We start from the raw sequence: 21,781 nt of genomic DNA, 5'->3' as shown, positions 1-21,781 counted from the left end.
CTATTTGTGGAATAAGTATCATAGTATCAAAACTACCACAAGTACCCAAATTTATCATCTTTACATGACAGCAAGCTGCATTGGTAGCATTAATACTATCAACAATTTAAAATATACAGAGAAAATCAAGTGAGGATTCATAGTGAAGGTTACATTTTCACAACAAAACAATGTTTACTTCCTTTTATTAGAGGAATAATCGCATCGGAAGGTTTACTATCCTTTAATTAGATGCTGCTCACTACAGAACAGACTAAATTTGTACAAGACTATTTTTACCCACAAGGACTTTTCAGTATTCTCTGGCATGGTACTACTTATCGTGGTACTTTGGCATCGTATCAAACAGTAAAATGATGGTATCATCAACAGCGTCGCCCACTGAATGATTTCCCCTTTCTTCTCACCCTACTTGCTCTCTTGAGAAGAATCCCTTCTATCTTTCTCCTCAGCTCTTATCCTGTTTCTTTTCCTACCACTTCGCTCTTACATTTCTGTGGTTCTGCGGTCACAGGAACATTGTCAGGGCACCGTGGCTCTGACCCTTGCCCTCTATCGCTCTCGGTTGCGTGTAATGTCGGCGTGATTTAGGAATTGCAGCTTATTCTACCGTTGTGCTCACTATAAGTCGCTCAGGATAAGATCACATAAATGACAAAATGTAAAATGTAACCCCAGCAAACACTGAATAGATCTTCATCAATGCTGAAAATTTGTGTAAATGCACCAAAATGGAATTTGGTGCTTATCTCATGATATGTGATATGGGGTTCACAATTCGATACAAACATGTGTTTCAGGACCAAATCTTAATGTCTTAATGTCTTTTATATTCCTTTAGCCGTATGTTTTTTTTAAGACTCAATTTTAATGTTCTGTATGGTTTGTTTGTTTTTTTTTAACTGTGTGCTGCAAAATGAATTGCCCCAGCGGGGATAATAAAGATTTCTCTACTCTACTCTACAACCACGATACGATGTAACAAATTAAAGTTAAATGACAACAAATTCTGACTGTGCAGAATTATGTTTATTTCTGAACCTTATAAATCTTTCTAGCAATGGCACTGTCTCGCCAGAATGTAAACAACAATTTAAAAATGTCATTACAAAGCACAGATAATATCATTTGGATGGAGAGTTTGTGAAATTGTGATGGTCAAGCAGTCTCATTCGGGATTACTAGCTAATATCGCTATTCATTTTTCTGCCGCACGATACGTATTGTCACATTTTTGCATCGCGATATATTGAATTTCGATATATATTGCCCCATCCCTCCTAAATACCCGTTCTGCTATCAGTCAAAACAGTTTCCAATATGACATAATATCATATTGTCAAAACTCCACCTACTTGTCTCCTTTGCTGCGGGCGATGCCGATGAGCTTCTCGATGCCGCCGGCGTCCCTCAGGGCCTTGGTGTTCTCCATGTTCTTGGTGATGACCTCGTGCAGCGCGCAGCAGATGGCCGTGATGGTGTCGTCCGACATGGTCTTCCCCACCAGGCCGCTGTCGTTCACCCCTCCTCCTCCTCCTCCACCTCCTCCGCCGCTGCTGTTGTTGTTGTTGCTGCCTCCGGGCAAACGGTGCACCAGGTCCCGCATGGCGTACTTACCTGGGAGAAGGGTGACAGGTGGGGTCAGGGGGTGGGTGGTGGGTGTGGAAAGGGGAATGAGAGAGTCTTATTTTCACTATTTTTATTGAACTAATTTAGATCGGTGGTTCTCAACGTGGGGTCCGGGGACCACCAGTGGTCCTTGAGGGGGTTCCTGGGGGTCCCCAGCTAATTGATGAATTGTTACATTTTTAGCATTATTTCATTTATTTCAGAAGTTAACACAACTAGAGAAGGTATAAGAATCTATTTTGATCATAGTTTCACTACCTGCAATATAGATAGTCATGGAATTCTGGACAAAATCATATATAATAGAAATACTCTCAAATGGGGGTCCGTGGCTCTAATGTGGACTAAATTAGGGGTCCTTGATATGAAAAAGGTTGAGAACCACTGATTTAGATGCTTTGCGATACTGTTAATGCTGCATTCATGAACTGACATGAACTGGAGAGAGAGAGAGAGAGAGAGAGAGAGAGAGAGACTTTTGATGCCTACATTTTAAGTAATGTATGCCTGTTAGTGGTTTCATAAGCACACAGTCTGCCTTCTATTACAGCAATGGCTCTTTTCTTAGGTCAAAAAACCTGTAAAGTCGGCTTACGCTGACTGACTACGTTTCCCATGACACCCACGCTATTGCTGTCGGGCAATCTTGTCCACCGCGCCCTCTGACCACCCGAGTCTGATTGGGTCAGCACCCTGGGGTGGCACTGTCATCACCACCGCCACAGTTCAAGCTCGAGTTCAACCCCCAGAAAAAGTAGCGTGGTTTTTTTCCCCCACCACAGAGTCCTGACATGCTGTAGCATTCTTTTGACTAAAGTAAAATGGAAACATGCATCATTTCCTCTAGAAATGGAGATCATGCAGTTTTTAGTGACAGTTTTAGTGTCAGATAAACTTAAAGAGGTGGAATTCTTTGGTAAAACTGAATAAGTTTGTGTCCATTGGAAAGCACTGAAGGCTGCAGACTGCAGAGCAAAAAAAGCAAAACTAGACAATTGGCTCTAACCCACACACATTCCCTCACTTCAACCTCCCTGATGAAATGAATTATTTTAGCAATAAAACCTGAGATTCCCACAATTCTCTCCGGATAATCGAAATAAGTGCATTACTCATGTAAATGCGATTATTATGGGGAGATGTCAAATTATGGAATCGTAAGCGGCTTAATTGCCTTACTCGCAGTACTGCCGATAGTCACATGTAAACACAGCCACTGCAAGAGAAGCTCTCAGTCAAGTTTCTAATATTGCAACAGTAAAACACGAGTTGGCTCCTTACTCACCGCCCCGGCCTGTAGAGTATTTGTATTGTTGAAAGCTCTGAGGACACAGCTACATGATGTATTGTATCTAACACAGTTTCATCATGTTAACAGGACAGAACTGAGGGTGAGACACTATGTCCCGTCAAAAAATACATGCGTGCCCCGTGGCGGCGTGATACAGCGCTGACACATACATACTCCCACATACGTGTGCACGCACACACACAGCATACACACGCACAATCACACAACACACACACACACACGCGCACGCCGCTTAGCTCGGAGCCTCAAGTCTCAGACAGACTCAGAGGAAGGAGGCAGGCGGTTGTTGCTATGGGGACTGGCAGAAAAGCAGAGTTTATTGCAGACATCACTAGTCTTACAGTGGTCTCCTAAGGAAAATCAAGCTAGACAACGCCTTGCCACAGCCTTCAGCCAACAATACTATCTGCATACAGAGAGAGAAATATTCTAAAAGCTTTTCTCTCCTGATTTTTTTCATGAAAAATAAATCCACAAACCCTCCTCTCAAATCCAACAAATCGCACATATTAAGAGTTTTATTCCAAAACACTAACCTGCAAAACATGCTCACCTGAAGTCATTTAGCTTCAGCATTAAAGCAAGTGACAAATCCTGCCAATGGGGCGAGATAATTGCACTCATTTCCAGTGCCAATATTTTGAAACAAGGCAGAGAAAAGCAGATCATTCCATTAATATCAAGAAAGTTGATTTGCATTGGAAACAAATTAAGGTATCACACCGCAATGCCAGATTTTTTCACTTGTTTCAAGAAAAATAACATTTTATGTCAATGCTAGATTAAATTACTTATTAACATCTTCCTCCCTGCCGCTCCCGCCACTGGGTCCATCATTTAAAACGCAGGTTGCACAGCCAAGCTTTGTTCAAACCCACAGAACTTTATTTAAAATTCTAGTCAAGATAGCAAGTTTGCCAAAGACACCAAAAATGTCATGCTACATACAGGGAAATGTGTATAAAATGATGCACAAACATCTAGATTGATGTAATGGTGCAGCCATAAAAACATGGCGTCTTGTATTTGAATATTTAATTCAATATAAGCAGCTAGAGCTTCAAGAAAGAGTTGGAATGAGCAGATACAGAACATGGATGTGATGTTGTTGTACAGTTAGGAAAACATTTTTCTTCTAACTTTGAAGCTATTTAAGGGGAAATCTAAGGGTAAAGTCAGCTAAAGGAAAAAATAAGTTCATCATCCAATATCTGATCCAAGGAATGAAGCAACCTACTATCCTAACTTGCTATCACTCTGCACTGTAAAAAAAACTTTAGTAAAAGTCATTTAGTGTCACGTCATGGTTGCACTCACCGATGAGCTCCTTGTTCCTGACGTCCAGGGCCATGTTTCTCAGGGCGGTGGCCACGGCGCACACCACCCTGTCGTTGTCTATCCTCAGCAGCTCCACCAGGATGGGCAGGCCCTTCTCCTTGCGCACCGCCGCCCGGATATACACCGACCACTGGAGGGCAGGAGAGAGGGAGCGACGGAGGCAGAGAGAGAGAGAGAGAGGGTCAGAGATGCGTTCTGATCGTTCTTGTGATTGAGTCTCTTATCTTATGGGCGACTCCTCCATCCGATGACTTTATTCTGCGTCATGATGTCTGTATGTGTCATCGTCATCCAATATAGGGTACGTCACGTCCTTGACAAATCGCCTATGTACTGTGTATGACCTCTAAATTTCTAAGGCACAGTCTTAGATCAAAATACCTGGCTCTATAGTGTTGGTGCAGAAGGTGCCAAGAAGAGTTTGTCTTATTTTGGTCCATGGGCCTGGGATGAGCTGCAGAAACTTGAGTCACTCTTGTCATTGGCTGATTTTAAAAGGAAATGAATGGGCATTGTCACTGAAAGCAGTTTTATCATACTACGCCATGTGTTACTTGGTAGGTTTTATTTTTATGTCATGTTTTAACATTTCATTGTTTTATGTTTGTGTTTAAAAAGTTGTGTATCATCAGTGCTGCCTCTTGGCCTGGCCTCCCTTGTAAAAGAGAAACTGCCTCTCAACGGGACTTGTCCAGGCTTACCTCTTCACTGTGCTTATTTGTGAAGCTGTGTATCGCAAGCTGTTATTTTTCAGTGATTCAGTTCGATTGATATTGATGTAGACATGATGAATGGACAGCTGCCAGCGGCCGGGTTCTGCCTTTTTAGGAACCGACGAACCCCAGCATACTATCAGATTACATCATAAAGCAATCCTCCAAGCACAGGGTGCCTGCAACTTTGATCAAACTAAGACTTTTAATACCAGTTTGAACCATTTCTCACATGCTCCAAGAAATCTCAACATTTTTAACACCTCTAACACTGCATTTAAGATGATATTAAACTGTATTCATAATCTTTAATGCATTGTGCTTATATAAAGAGGCAATGATTAGGAAGATTTTTACTGCCCCACAGCACAAAATGACCAGAATATATGTTGATAGGGTTGTTGATCAATACCAAAGTCTTTTCCTCGGCCAAGCACTGAGGTTTCTCAGCGCTTCAAAAAACTCACTTTATGGCCGGCCCATTAGAATTTCAATACGCTCCCGCAGATGCCACTGTGATCACTTGCGAGACAGCCACGGCGGTGAGTTATTACCTTCCAGCTGCCAGCGGCCAGGTTCTGCAGAGCCCCAGCTGCTCCCTCCAGGGTGTCTGGGTTGGAGCACTCAGACAGCAGGGTGAGGTAGGGCTTGACGATGGTGGGGTGCCACAGCATCTGGATGCCTTTCGGGGGCTCCGCCGAGTCCGGGAACGGGCCGACGCCGTCCCACTGCGGGAGGAGAGGGAAGAATCGCGAGTAAGACGGGGCCGTTGTGAATTCTGTGTGAGGCGGGGTGGGGGGGGGGCAACGCTGTCCCCTCGGGCAAGAGAGAGGGTGTGATTTTTCTTGAGAATAAACATGGCATTCAACAGAGCTATCATATCGCCCTATTTTGTTTTTTCTCCCTCCATAATTGAACTGAAATTTTCTCCCACATGTAGAAAAGTTTCATGACCTTGGGACCAAGCAAGACCATTGGAGAAAATATATACACATATACGTAAAGGGGAAAGTCTATAATAAATTTGCGATAAAGTTTTTTGAGTGCAGCCTCTGGGAAAGGCCTATAAGCTTCCACTGAGGTAAAAAAAAAAATGATAAAGATTTCCACTTTGAATTACAGATCAAAAGATTAAGAGACAGGAACACAGAAATATTTCTTTTTCGACTTTTCTTACATTATGATTGCACTGTAGTCGGGGAGGATGAAAGGGAATGGAAAACCCGCTGCAGAAGTTATTTGGCTTTTTTAAATTTTAGGGTCTAAATCCAATGAATTATTGAATACTTGAAAAAATAAGCATTTTCAAATTTCAAAGCACACACAGACTCATTTGTTTTGCATGGTACTATCACAGTTTATCCTCCCCCCCCTCCTCCTCTCCCAGCCGACTCCCCATCTGTAATGACGTAACCCGAGATGACATCAGTTAGGCAGTTATTGGCAAGACGCTGCATTAGAAAACGCACTCTTCTATCCCTCTTTTTTTCCCACTCCATTCCCCGTCTTCCTTTGCTCCTCTGCCTGCCTTTGACCTAATTATTCCACTACTTCCTCTCCTCTCTCAACCTCTTTTCCTAAACTTCCTCTCTTCTCCTCTTATATCTCTCCCAGCATCCCTTTCCTCTATTCTCCTCTCCTCTCTCCTCCTCCTGTCCTCTCTCCTCTTCTCCCTTCTCATCTCCTCCCTTCCCCTCTCCTCTCCTTGCATCCTCTCTCCCCCGTCCTCTCTCCGCTCCTCGTCTCTCCTCTCATCCCTTCTCCTCTCTCCTTTCCTCCCTCCCCCTCCTCTCTGCCTCCCTCTTTCCTCTCCTCTCCCGTTTTCTCCCTTTCTCTCCTCTAATTGCCCCACAGTTGATAGTTTTGTTGAGTTTTGCCCTCTCCAAACCAAGTCCCCAATCACTACTCCGTGGTAATCACCCACAGCTGCACTGGAGTGGAGAGAGGCAGATAGAGAGAGAGCTAGAGAGAGAGAGGGGTGTATGTATTATGATTATGGAGAGGTTATGATTCGTCCCTTTACAAGCTGATCCCAGGGTTAGTTTTGAGATCCCTCGTCTCGCTGGTTCTCACACACAAAGCTCGAGCAAATGGAAGTAAAAGGCTCGGCTCATCACTACCATCTCCTTTCTCCCTCTACTCTTCTTGCCTGATATTCATCCTAAATGAAAATCTCCATGTTGCTTTGCTAGAAATGAAAAAAATAAATAAATAAAAAAGCATGCAGGGCTAATGAGCAATTCACCCGCCCTCATCCACCGGAAGTGTTCCCTTTTCAATTCGCACAGCTTTCCTAGAAGTCGCGGCAAAAAAAGAGGCGCGCCACTCCAACCAGAATGCGGAGCTGATTGCTTATTAGCATGAGAAGAGGTCGCTGCCTACTTCAAGGCAGCCGTTTGGTTTCTGCCAATTCCAAAAATTGAAAGAGCTCTCTCGTCCTTTAACAAACGGAGGCTGAAATGTTTCCAACTGAATCTGCCTGTTGGCAACAGATGGGCAGACCCGGGACAGCCAGAGAGGAATACTAAATCAGTTTGGCACTTTTGAGTCGGAGCACAGGTAGTCAAAAACGCAGGAACTCAAAACGGAGCGGAATCTGGCAGTAAAACCAGATTCTGCAGCTTACATCTCCAAAATATCCACATTTCAGGAGTTAAAAAAAAACATCTTCTGATTGTTGACCATAAATGTTTCACATCAAACAATGAAAGCATTTGATAGGCCCGGGTCATATCATTTTCTCAACCCACAGAAGATCATGCATCCCTCAGTTTAAGAAATAAACGTAATAATCACCAAATCTGTAAGGGTGAGGTTTTTATCTGACACCAGTAATATGTAGGCTAATGCAGCATGTGTTAGAGATGTGCTGCTATATCAACATGTTGCATCACCTTTCAACAAACCCAGTATTTTGTTGAGAACATACACAAAAACATTAAAGAAGGGCATATTCGTGTCACATCATCCAGCCCTGTTTGATATAGTTGTGAGTCATCTTAGTCTGCAGACGTGCTCCTAAATAATCGTGGTGGTAGGAAGACGTCAATAGTTGACGTAGTAAACAACTCGGGCTCAAAGATCATGAATATCAAAGAAAAACGCAGTATATTCATAAATATTCATTTGAGACTTCAGATAGTGTGAAGCAGGGATGCATTGAGGGAGTACTTCTGAGCTGGAGACAGGATGACAATGCAGACTTTCATTCCAAAATGAGATATCCTCCATTTGGAAAAAAGTGACACCCACTCATACAAATGATTGACAATACAACTGTAATAATGAAAACAAATTATGGGATTTTTTAGCGGATAGTGGGTATTTATCTCACAAAAACATAACATATTTACAGACTAGATGCTCTATACACCTTTCTTATCAGTGCACCATGGGTTTCCCAGTACTGAAAAAGCACCATAGTACATGATTTGAGAAATGCTACATGTTCCCGAGGCTCAAGATGGCGACTGTCTCTCTGTTTGCCTTCCTTAATACCATTCTCAGTCCTATTATAACCATAGCTTGCTGGTACAGGCATCTGTTAGGAAAACCAACCACTAGGGTCACAACATCAAACAAACCAAGACAAATTTCTAGCGCATAATGCACTCAGTGAGTAAACTCAGATTTTCATGTGCTCATTAAACGTAAAAGATATATTTTTTTGTGAGATGAGAGAGAAGATGAGAAAGGGAGAGAGACAGCACTAACAATACCACTCGTGTGAGATAGAGGCTACCAGTTGTCTCTGCCATGGTCTATTTGGAAAGAAAAAAAGAAAGAGAGAAAGAATGAAAGAAACAAAGGGAACTGAAAAAACACACGGACAACCGTTTCTGATACTCCACAGAAAAGACACCAATCTCCCAAAGGCCAGGAAGCAAGTGGCAGCTTGAACAGGACTCTCCACCTAAACACTGTAGTGCCCTCCTCACTTAGCACCACCTGCCACTAGTGTTTACTAGTGTCCTTCAAGACCCTGAGGTTCCTGCATACAGGGCTTTACCCCCTGCCTGCCTGATACCCTCAGTAGAGGGAACCTGGCGACCGGCCCCCTCTGTGGCATCACCAGGCAGAAAACCCAGAACTTCCCTGATGGACCCCACCAGCAGCCTCGGGGAGGTCATTCCAGTCTGAGGTGTTTTCCAACCACCCGTGACAGGGGATAGCAGATGTTCCAGCTCGGTGATGCCACCCCCAATAGGGAGCTACCTTAGGGTGGCAGAATATTCCAATCGACTCCAGCGTGAAACACTGGATCATAGAATAGAGGTTACTCCCGTACCCACAGTCCAGGCACGACCCGCTCCACATGTGCACGCCTCAGCAGCTGCCAAGCCCTTAGGACAGATGTGTAGAGTCCTGAGAGACCTGCAGTGTTCAGCGCATCCAGCTTCATCAGCAAAAACTGATGGTCCAGCCCTAAACCCTCAGCAGTGCACACACTGGTTCTCTCCAACAGAATTAATAGTTTCTGAGCTAACTGCCACCCTTGCTCTCCATGATCCCTGATCCCCCTCCTGGACAGGCAGATAAAGGAGAGCAATAGAGCAGATCGTAGCAAATGATGTCCTGACCAAAAGAAGTCCACCAGCTTCTTCTGGATCTCCGTCAGAAAAAACGCTAGCAGGGATTAGTACAGACAGGCGATGCAACCGGGACGAAGCCAACAACAATCGGCACCCTGCCCCTATACAAGAGCTGAGAAAGCAGCCACTTCCACTTTGATAGCCTCTAGACCACCTGGTGGCTGTGGAGGAGAGCCCCCTCCTCCAAGTCCCACACTGCAGAGCCTCACTTTCCCCCCGGTTTACCTTGGCAGAAGAAGCCCTCATATAGATCCACTTCCCCAATGTCCTGCTTATTCCTAACTAGGACAACCAGGTCATCTGCATAGGCAGATAGAAAAACTGGCCTACTCAGTCTTCAGCTGCACCTTCCCCCCGCAACGCCCTCCTCAGAAAACACAGCAGTGGTTCTGTGGCCGAGGGATAAAGCAAGCCTAACATTGGAGTTCTGGCAGATCCCGGGACTCGTCAAAGACCTTCTCCTGATCCAGGGAGATGGTGCCACAGTCCAAAATACAGGGTCCAGAAAGATCCAGCATGTCCCGCATCAGAAGCTAATTGAACAACACTGGTCCCGATGGATCACAGACTCAATGTGCTTAGCAGGCCTGTTAGCAAATGAATCCACCAACTGTGGAGTTAACGGCCTCTAGAAAAGTTTAAATAAAGATAGAAAGAAAGAAAGAAAGAAAGTTGAAGAGAATACAAAGACGGGACAGAGGTACACAGAAAAAGACAGAAGGAAAGAAAGTAAGAGAAGGAAAGACAAGGAAATTTGAAAAGAGAGGAGAAAGAGAGGACAGCGAGAAAAAGAAAAGAAAGGACAGAATGAAAGAAAGAAGAAAGAAACAAAACAAATAAGGAGTGAAAGAGAAAAAGACCCACCTGGTCGTGTCCCTTCTTCTTCTTCTTCTTCTTGCCCCAGCATCCTGAGCTCTCGGCCTCCTTCCCGCCGGCGTCGCACAGCAGGCCGTCCAGCTCCTCCGACCCCCCCTGCTGGCTGTGGGACGTCTCTGCAGCCAGACGGTACGACAGGTTCCTCAGGATGCACACACAGTTCTCTATGGTCTGATGGGCCGAGAGAGAGAGAGAAAGAAAGAAAGAAAGAAAGAAAGGAAGGGAGGGAAAGAAAAAAGAGACAGAGAGATATGAAGTGCCATAACCACAGATACAAACACAGACAGTTAAGCACATACACACCTACACACACATATACATACACACACATACACGCATATACACATGGGCACGCATATATACAAAGGTACATGCATACAGAATGTAGACACACACACACACACACACACACACACACACACACACAAATCCCACTGTTGCGAGTGGCCATGCAGACAACAGCCTCGGACTTTGATCTTGTGAAGGATTTCTGCGGATTAAAAGCTCCGCACCTCCTTGTGAACAGCCTCCACTCAACACACCAACACACACACTGACAACACAGCTCAACACACACACACACACACACACACACACACACCAAACACACACATGGATGCGCACATGAATACACATACACATCACAAGCACATGCATAAAAGCACGCACATACAAACACACACACACTCATTGATGTTTCTGCGGCATCAACCACCTGGGCTGAGTTATATACGATGCACTGTAAAAAATGACACACATGGGAAGGGATTTAATATTATATCCTGACTTATTAAACATATTTCAGGATATTTATGGCCAAATTAGTTATTTTTCACAATAATACAACTTCAAGACATTTAATTGTTGTGTGTTGTGTCCAGATTATATTCATTGTTTTGTGATGATTTCTTGAAAGAATATATATCTGCTGGTGCAGTGAGATAATTTGACTAAAATATTCTGAAATGAGCTTGATAAGTCTGGTTCCATGATAAAATCACTTGTCATTTTTTACAGTGTGTCATTTGTGCCTTGCGAAACCCTCGGACATTTACACACAGACCACAGGCAGATAGCTTGTACTCATTAATATGCATGTATACAGTGTGCAAAGGCACAGATAAAACTGCATATAATACATGCAAATATATGTTAATGATACTCTATATATAGTAAACATCATGAGACACGTGTTTACAATGCAAAAATGAGCACTTACAGTATCTGTGAATTCTTACTCACCAAGTCACACACACACACACACACACACACACACGGGACCTTACACACAGCTCATCTAAAATACTGTGTGTGTGTGTGTGCTTCTGTGTTTTTCTGCATGTATGATTTGGTGTTTTTCTGCATGCATGAGAGAGTTTGTGTATCAGAGAGAGACAGGGAGTCTGTATAGGGATTGGTTGTGTGTATGTGTGTGTGTGTGTGTGTGTGTGTGTGTATGTTACCTTGCTGTCAATCTCGCTGCTCCCCAGTGCGGTCTGGATGACGTAGAGCAGGGCGTCCGTCAGGCCCTCGCACTCCCTCATCCTCCTCCGTGCCTCCTCACCGGCGGAGCTCACATTCCTGTTACACACACACACACACACACACACACACACACACACACACACACACACACACACACACACACACACACACACAGTACAAAAACACTTCATCAATCAACGTTTCAATGGAAAGCGGAACATGCAGCACAGTTTCAGAATATCTTAGCTGCAGCAAGCCAGAAAACATGTACACACACACACACACACTCACACACTGCCCACTGAACAGTAGTACACATCTTAAATCTCCCCATAATTCCATGCCTGTGTATCTCCCATGTGCATGTGTATGTGTGTGTGTGAGTGCCCTACTGTGTGTGCATCAGCGCAGTAACGCAGGTGCCATACGTGTGTGTACATGTGTGACGTGTGTGTACAGCATCTGTATGTGTGCTTGTGTGTGTGTGTGTGAGAGAGAGAGAGAAAGAGAGAGAGAGACTGGCTGGCTGTGATGCCCTTTAAATGTCAGGCTATTAAAGATGGCCAGAAGATGCCCATGCCCTCAGTGTCAGTGAGAAATGGCACCAAGCTGCCAAAACACCATTAGTCCCATTCGTTTATCAAGTCCCTTCCCTAGTCCTCAATAACAATCTGCACCGTTTCAAACCGGCTTAGCGGGCAAATCTGCTATGTGTAGCACTATGAAGCTGCAATATGAAACTTTTTTCACATTCAAATAATGAAATAGCATATATCATACATTATCTACCTATCTGTGACCCTGTGTGTGCATGCCTAAATGACCAATTGAGAGGGAGGAGGGCGGGACTAACAATATATGTTCCTGTATCAAGGCAAAAAGTTTAAAGAGTAACTAAACCCCAAACCCAAATCTGTGGTGAAGCCTGACACTTAATGGTGAAAAGTAGGGCACTGAACTGGCCATCTGCTATTGGCTGGTGATGTCACCACCAGTTGTACTCTATAGGAGGTGACATCAACTGGCACAAAGACCAGCCAATAGCAGATGAGTTCAGTGCCCTACTTTTCACCATTAGATGTCAGGCTTCACCACAGATTTGGGTTTGGGGTTTAATTTGCTCTTTAATCATCAATGAAACCACACTACCACATTCATTTTGAAACGGAAGAATAATTACCATAAACAAACAACACTCTACACCGCATTCTACATTGTGTACCACCGGGTCGGATTTGGAGGGAAATCTGCTGGATTGCTTTACGGCACAAAAGCTTAAGATTTCAGAGTTTCCGGCAATGGCAGATGGTGGAAGGAGTGAAAGGCCGATGGAAAAGTCATGTGACAATGATATATTGATATTTAAAAATCTACATGTAGAACCTTGTAGCAGCATTGGGTGAACAACTAATCCCTAGTTTTGCGAGCACAATCCTCAAGTTATAATTACAAATCTCCATTTATGTCTCTAAATGCACACATGCCTTAAGATTTACAGCTCTGGAGTGTGTGAGTTTTGGCAATAAACTCTCTGCCACAAGCAAAACTTAATTAGACTCGATTTTAGACTTTTAGCCTGCACTTTTTAAGTCTTTTATCTTTTGTATCTCTTGTCTATACTTTTGCACTTTTTAATTGTAAATCTTTTACCGTTACTGTATTTTTATTACTCTGTAAAGCACTTTGAATTGCCTCAGTGTATGAAATGTGCTATACAAATAAAGCTGCCTAGCCTTGCTTTGCCTTGCCAATATAGAATATTAACTATAACAGGATGAACACAGAAATGAAGTTTTGGATGTTTTTCACACTAAAGGGCCAATTTTGGTTTTTGGAATTTCTGTTCCAATGTCAATGAGTCGGAATATGAAATTAATCAACATCTCTCTATGTCCTGAAGTGTTTTTTACAGCCGGAGACACAAAATCGAAAAGTTAGAATGTAATCAAATAATCTGTAATTACACAAACTTTAATGTTGAATGGGAATTGAAGGCATAAATGGCGATTTGCAATCTTAATATGAGGATTGTACTTGCAAAACATGGGTTAGAATCCCAATGCTGGGTTAAGAGAACTGATTTTGAGGTTTTTCCGAATTGTAATTTTAGAAATGAGCCATTTCTCAATGTTTAGCTTCCGTATAACTTGTTTATGCAGAAAAGTGCTTAACAAGTGAATACCAACAAAAACTAAAGTGAGTGATTCAAGCAACAGAGCACTCCCAAATGAATTCAATTAAGGAACATGCCAGGATGAAAAACACACTGAAGAGCCAATACCCTTCAGCTGATTTAAGCGATAATTGAAATTGAGCATTACCATTATCATCTAAATCTCACGCTTCCCGCTTCAAATTGTTCTTTGCCTGAACTTTCATTTTCAGGTCTTATTTGCTTGTTAACCAGTTTTTTTTTTAGGAACATTTAAAGCCCCAAAGATGTAATTAACTGGGAAATGTGACCGGAAACAGAAAGGAGTGACTTGATGACTTTGTTTTGTATGCATCTATAAAATACCACATGCATATTTATGTAAACAAAACAAAAAAAATAGCCTGTTAAATGTCAGAATTCAAGTCAAACACCTCTGTCTCTATCTGGGTTGACCCAAGTCTATTAAAGATTCAACAGAGCTGCTACCTTAAATGCAACAAAAACCACTGGATGTACTTCAATACAAAACATGATAGCAGCAGAAGAGGAGTGACATTTATTAGTAATGAAATTGTTTGTTTTTTTGACCCCCATCAGAGCGTCTTGTTTCTATTAAATTATACAAGCATCATGTTTTAATTATGCAGCCAAATAACAGCTCACATTTTCCAGGTGGTTAATGGGCTGCTTGTGTCCCAGGCTGGATCTCCCCTGGCTTTTGTTTACCTTGAGCCATCAATCTATCACGGTGTGTGTGTGTGTGTGTGTGTGTGTGTGTGTGTGTGTGTGTGTGTATTGAGTAGTTGAGGGTTACCCAGGAGAAAAAGTGCCAGAAAACACTTCCAATATCTCCCTTTATCAGGCCTGATAACTACATAGTGGCAGAGAGAAAGGTCAATGTACATACACACACACACACACACACACACACACACACACACACAGAGCCAGTGCATTGAGCGATGTCTTTGGTTTGTCTGTGCTGTATTTACTAAGAACACACACAGCTAGCTGCCAAAAAAAAAAAAGAAACCGTCTGAACGCTACTTTCAATCCACTTTATATCCCTCCTTCCCTCTCATATTTCTTTTATTTTGGCAATTACCTGTTAATGGATTCAATTCAATTAACTTCAGTCAATTTGGCATAATTAATCCCTTTGAAGCGTTCACTTGCAAAGGCAACAGGGCTGCAGATTATCTCTGATTATAATCTTTTAGTGTGAAGAAGCAAAATAACAAGAAAAAACCACACTGCTGGAAAAAAAAAAAGGTTAAGTGTCTACAAGGGGGGGCTTTAAAATAGAGCAGAATTTGATTAATCCACAGTGTGCTGCTGCGGAGAAAAAAAAAACAGACAAAAAATGCCACTGTTTTAGTATCAACAGGGGAGCGATTCTCTCTCTCTCTCTCTCTCTCTCTCTCTCTCTCTCTCGCTTTAATTCTATAATCCTTAGCTGGCTTCTGCTGGGCTCCTCTGTGTTTCTATGGGCTGGAACCTGTGCCACTAGACAACTGAATTGAAATTACGTGCGCTGAATTCAATTGCTGTGACACAATTTTGGATTCAACCTATATACCACAGTTCATGAAAGCTTTTCCATTGTCTTGTTCTAAACACCCGGTGTCTGGTAGCTCTTTCCCTGGGTAAAAAAATCCTCTGCCGCACAGGAAGTGATGCGTTTTATGTTTTCCGGTTTGTTCGGAATAAACAGAAGAAGAAGAAGAAGAACTGGGTAGTTAGCGTGAGCCGCGATAGCCACTGTGGCTGAAGAGACAAAGAAAAGAGAAACTCAAACTTCATCAAGAGAAAATCCAAGCTCCGCCCACACTGTTTGATTGACAGGTGATCTGTGGATAGTGCAGTGCAAAAAATGACTGCTTAGCACCAAAGATGGAGACAAAAAAACAAGGAACAAAAGTCATAGGAGTATGTCTTTTTGGCTATATTATGCTCCAGCAACAACACACTGGGTAAATGTACCATGGCAATAGTCAGATTCACATTCTGTTCATTAGCTGCAGCTGAATTTGTCACACATACAAATTCAGTGCACATAACTCCTGTTCTGTTGTCTAGCGGCACAAGTTTCAGCCCATGCACTTCCTAGTTAGTTGGCACAACGACAGCACACACACACACACACACACACACACACACAAGGAGCAAAACAAGCAATGAGTAAGCAGAGGCTGGGGGGAAGTGTGTGTGTGTTTGTGTGAGACAGAGAGAGAGAGAGAGAGAGAGAGAGCAGACAGGGCGAGGCAGGAGGAGGAAGAGAGAGGGATAATGCGAGCGAGACGGAGCGAGAGAGGAGAGAGTGACCGCGAGTGAGAGTGAGGTAGCTAAATGGAGGGAGCGGGAGGGGGAGAGAGAGAGAGAGAGGGAGAGAGAGAGAGAGAGCAGGTGGCCGGCTATATACCAAACCCGCCATGAAATATTCAATCTTTAATCAGACTCCCAGCATTCCCTAACGAGGCGTGAGAAAGATGAATTAGCCCGTCGAGCTTAGGGAGCTGCTCGACACAAAGCTATCGCTCGCAACACACACACACACACACACACACACACACACACACACACACAACCACACACACATACAGTACTTGTGTGTGTGTGTGCAATTTTACCCCCATACAGTTTTAGAAGCCACTAAAGCCTTTGTTTCTAGCCAATATGTGCGGTTTATTTTACACTGAGAGCAGGTGAGGAGACATATTGCTGCTGAGATTAACGGAACCCACAGAGAGACAGACAGGTGCGCACACACACACACACACACACACACACACACACACACAGGCAGTCAAGACAGAGAGCGATACAAACGTAGCCATGGCAGCCATCCCTCTCTTTTTCCGCCCCCCCCCAGTCCCTCGAGAGGAATTGTTTGGAAAATGTCAAGTGCGGCTCTCTCTTTTCAGCCTGTCGCGAGTTACAAGGCGTTGTCTCGTCGGGACACATTTGGTCCTATTGTATAACGTTTAGGGAAAGGCTGCATTACTGATAGATGCGGGATAAACGCGGGGGACTCGACAGGCAAAGAGACAGATATGCGTACGGGCTGTCGACGTTTTCTGGCTAAGTTGTCATCGTTCTGTTTGCGAGACACATTTCGGGGCTTGTTTGTACGCTGAATGTACGAAGGGGTGCGCGCTAAACGAAAAAAAAAAATAAATAAATAAATAAATAAATGTGTGGCATGCAGCCAGTCAGAAAAATCTCTCTCTCTCTCTCTGCTAGACTTATTTATGAGCGCAGACTCTCGGAGCCGGTGGAGTTTCATCATGAAAATCTCGGTAAACCGACAAGAGTTGGGGCCAGCTTCTCGGCAAAATGCAGCATTCACGCACCGGAATACCCGCTGAAATGTTTTCATCATTAACAATACACTCTCTTTGATCAAAATGCCATGCTCAATAGCTCTAAACAGACGATAGATTCGATTTTTGAGTCAGGAAATAGTCCCATTCGATATCTCATAAGACATCTGATCCGGTCTGTAGAGGTGTTATCAACCGATGACTTAAAGGTCCCATATGGTGTAAAACAGGACTCCCCTTGCCTCTTTGGTTGTAAAGGAGTTGGATGGTCTATCTAAATATGGTGAAAGTATCAAAACGCACGGTCGCCAACTAAATCCACACAATCCATATTAGAAAAGCGAGCCTCTAAACGAGCCATTTGGACTTCTGTAACTTTGTGGCGTCACAAAGGTTCGCTCATTATCATTTTTGTAAGAAATAATAGACTAACAAAGTGTTTTTTTCAAAGCGGTTGAGCGGTTGTCATTGTTTATTACCGGAGAGTTTTCCCTACCTGTAGCTGCCGGGCTGCTTGAAATGTTTAGCCAATCAGAACTGAGGAGAGATATTAATGAGCCTTAAAGGCACGGCGACAGAAACAGCCTGTTCTTGGTAAGGCTCTGATAGATGCTGGAAAATGAACGTGTCAAAATGGATTGAGAGTGTTTTTGGTTCATGACACCACACACACAGCTTTGAATGGACCTCAAGACACAAAATAAAACACTGGGAAGTGGAGAATATGGGACCTTTAAGTTTGTATAATTTGTTTTAATTCTGTGCCGTCAATCACTTTGTAAGGTTAGGTGTCACTGTTTTTCAAATTGGGGTGTATCTCATTTTGAGTTGCTGTGTCACGCTGGGGCAAAGGTGTGATTTGTGCTTTTCTTTGTGTTCTCCATACATGACATTCTTTAATTTTATCATTTTAAAATTATGTTTCAAAAATTGTGGCAGCACAATAGTAGCGTAACAATATCGGAAGGGACTCCTGTCAAAAATGTGGAATACATTTTTTGGATGGCATAGAATAATGTAATTATAGGCGCTCATACTTAAAATACTGGAGAGCATTTTTAGAAGGGAATTACAGAATCTAATACTTCTAGGCATCACTACCTGAGTTACCTGTATGCAGTACTTGTATAGAATTTTGCAGAATAGAGAGCAAAGGAGGTCTAAAGTGAACCTTAGTAAACCTTTAAGATGGATGCCATGAACACAAAACAATATTATAATGGATTCCAGGAGATTAAATGCTAGAAAGCATTTTAGAACAGAATTAGAAAACCTAATGCTTCTATACATTGCTACCAGCTCTGTAGAGCGTTTCTTATTGAATTTTACAGAACGGAGAGCTAAGGAGGACTGCTGTCTCAGCATCACAACTGGCCATTCACACACACACACACACGCACACATACACACACGCTCAGTGTGTGTGTGTGAAAGTTTAATTATGGTGCACAAAAGCAGATGATGTATTGGCCTGTGACGTTGGTCTGACACTACCACGATCAAACATGCCTTCATTATTCCTCCTTGGCATCCTCTTGTGCTTCATATTCATTAAAAGTAATAAACAGATGTGCTCCTCCATTTAATATTCACAATAAGCAAAATAAGGCAATAATGGGTATAATTAGAGGAAAAAGAGCAGAAGGAATTGCTGCGTGTTTGTTTGTGTGGATAAGTCAGTGCGCTCTGGAAACTAGTCATGTTGTACATTTAATGGAATTAATCAACACCCATACAGATAATAAGAACTGTGTACTGCCCCCGCCCATAATGCAGCTGTTATTATTACACTAGGTCAGGTGATGGAGGATCTGGCAGGGCGAGGGAACAGCAATATAATGAAAATTCAAAATTCAAGTGGCACACTCTTTTCTTTTAGCTTCAGACAAAGGCCATGGAGCTGAAAACGGTTTGGAATCAGTAAAGCACGAAACTAGAAGAAGAGAAGAGAGGGAGAATGTGCGACTTGAATTTTCTTCATAGTGGCTTCATAGTGGCGTTTTTACAAAAGCTTCATGACGGGACATTTTGAGTCTGGTGGCGAACAATGTTTTCATTTGAGCAAACTGTTTATGAGAAAGGTCTGCTCAGTAATCGTGTAAATGTATTAAGTTTTTCGGCGATTGTCCCGTTCAGGTCAACTTACCTGTTAAGTGATGAGAACATAGACACCAAAATCATCCATGTGTCCCCAGTAGATCATTGACTCCGATGCTCCATGCTAACACTTTAGCATACACTATGTTGAGTGACATTAGGCTCCATGCTAACACTTTAGCATACACTTTGTTGAGTGATAGTAGGCGACTAGCATTATCTCAAAGAGTAAGAAAATGAGAACATGTAGCAGCTCTAAAGCTAAACGGTGAGTAATCTTAAATGATATGCAGCCAAGTCTGGCGGTTTTGTGTAGGAGGTTGGTAAAATTTACATAAAGTAAACAAAATACGAAAATAACATTCTGTTTTGAAATACCAGGAGCTACTTTCCTTGTTTCTAAGGAAGTGAAGGTGGTGGGTGATGGGAGACTGTGTACAGCTAAAAATCACAGTGTCGCGGATGAATACGTGATTGTTCACTTGAAATAGTTCCCAAAATAAACCTGGCTACATCAGCTATATTGAGATAATGATATTTCATTTTTGTGTTACTCTCCAGGCTATGTGATAAAAATCGAAAACAACATTTTATTATTGAAGGGTCACTCCACTGACATTGGATAACACTAGTCGCCTACTATCACTCAACATAGTGTATGCTAAAGTGTTAGCATGGAGCACCAGAGCCAATGATCTACCAGGGACATATGGATGATTTTGGTGTCTATGTTCTCATCAGAGAGAGAGAGAGAGAGAGAGAGAGAGAAAGAGAGATGGCAAGCCACTAGGACGCCCCATAGAGGTCTAGTTTTCAGTCACACACACACAGATACAGTCACACACACACACACACACACACACTCTCTTCTTCTCCCCCCCCCGCCCCACTGACCGGAGGCAGCCGGTGGCGTTGCGGAGGACCTGGGAGGAGTGGAGGTGCAGCTTGCGGTCCTCCTGCGTGTGGGGGGAGGTGTCCCAGCCCGAGTGGGGGATGATCACAGCGTTGGTCAGCACGGCCAGGGCGTCCTGGATGATGGGCATCTTCAGGGCGTCGCACGAGGACAGGTTCCACAACACGCCTGCGGAGGACGGGGGGGGGGGGGGGGCAGGGCGGGGCGGGGCGGGACAGGAACAAGAGACAGAGAGGGAACAGAGAGTTAAAAGCCTTTCAAATATTTAGTGGGTTTAAGTGAGCAGTGTGCACGCAACCACATGTAAGCAGACACACACTCAAACACACACACACACACACACGCACACTGGTCACTACAATGACCAATATGAATATTGTGCTTTCAAATTTATCATCTCAATATGATTTGAATGTATAACCCGTTTGTCGGTTTCTGAATTTTTTTGTTTACTGCTTTGGCAATACTGTCTCTGATGAACAGTCATGTCAACATACACACACACACACACACACACACACACACACACACGTGCAAACACAGATAAAGACACAAACAAACACCCAATTAGCAGCCGATTCCGTTTCATGGGAAAGTCTTTTAATTGCACGGGAGAGTTCGCATTGTATTTGTTGTTATAACATTTTGGAATATTATACGGCATATTCCTTTAAAGTGGCCGCTGGTCGCCACTCTGTGCTGCTGTCATCCATGGATAAGAGGGCAGAAATATAACAAGTGTGAGTATGAATGAGCGCTGGCTGTGTTCTTAAGAGCAAAGCGAGTCTGTTTGAGCCAAGTTAATCACTTACCCCCGACTCAACTCCTCTCTCTTTCTCCGTTTCTGTTCTTTCTATCTTCCTCCTTCTCTATTCTCTCATTTACACACACACACACTTGCCTCTCCTGCTCTCCATCCTCACCTTAATTCAATGTACAGCAAGCAGTCAACCAAGAAAATAGAGGGAATTTTCTCTTTCCTACCAATTACTGTTCACTCTTTTAGCCAGCCGCTCTGGTAGAGTGTGTGAACAACTCACACACACACACACATCAGCTGGAGCCCTTCACAAAAAGGACAGAGAGGGTAAGAGACCAATCACCACGTTTTACTGCAAAACACTGTGATTTGTTGAGTGGTCTTACACACACACACACACACACACACACAGATTGTGATAACCTTGAGGTACTCACATAATTATATGTTTGCGCGTATGACAGCCTATGCGTGTCCATCCCTGCTCGTATCTGGACTTATCTTCCCTTCTCCTTTATGGGTGTAATTATAGCTGTAGTCGTGGTAAAGCATCCTATCCTCAGAAATCCTCAGTGTGTGTGTGTGTGT

General features: G+C 43.2%; 1 protein-coding gene across 1 annotated transcript in view; it reads right to left on the bottom strand.

The window, feature by feature from the left end:
• Window positions 1–21,781, bottom strand: part of ctnnd2b (catenin (cadherin-associated protein), delta 2b) — a 117,112-nt gene that overhangs the window by 8,142 nt on the left and 87,189 nt on the right. The window contains exons 13-18 of the mRNA XM_071537575.1: window positions 20,415–20,601; window positions 11,924–12,041; window positions 10,449–10,631; window positions 5,547–5,720; window positions 4,259–4,409; window positions 1,356–1,617 (exon numbers count right to left, since the gene is read on the bottom strand). Coding sequence (XP_071393676.1) covers window positions 1,356–1,617; window positions 4,259–4,409; window positions 5,547–5,720; window positions 10,449–10,631; window positions 11,924–12,041; window positions 20,415–20,601 — 1,075 coding nt within the window. The remainder of the gene's footprint in view (window positions 1–1,355; window positions 1,618–4,258; window positions 4,410–5,546; window positions 5,721–10,448; window positions 10,632–11,923; window positions 12,042–20,414; window positions 20,602–21,781) is intronic.

The sequence above is a fragment of the Centroberyx affinis genome, unplaced genomic scaffold, assembly GCF_046629955.1.
Source record: "Centroberyx affinis isolate AG114_WGS23_722 - 3 ecotype Tasmania unplaced genomic scaffold, CSIRO-AGI_Caff_v1 ptg003070l_1, whole genome shotgun sequence".
Lineage (NCBI taxonomy): Eukaryota > Metazoa > Chordata > Actinopteri > Beryciformes > Berycidae > Centroberyx > Centroberyx affinis.
Note: the sequence above shows the minus strand (reverse complement) of the source record. Positions and strands in the feature narration are given on the sequence as shown.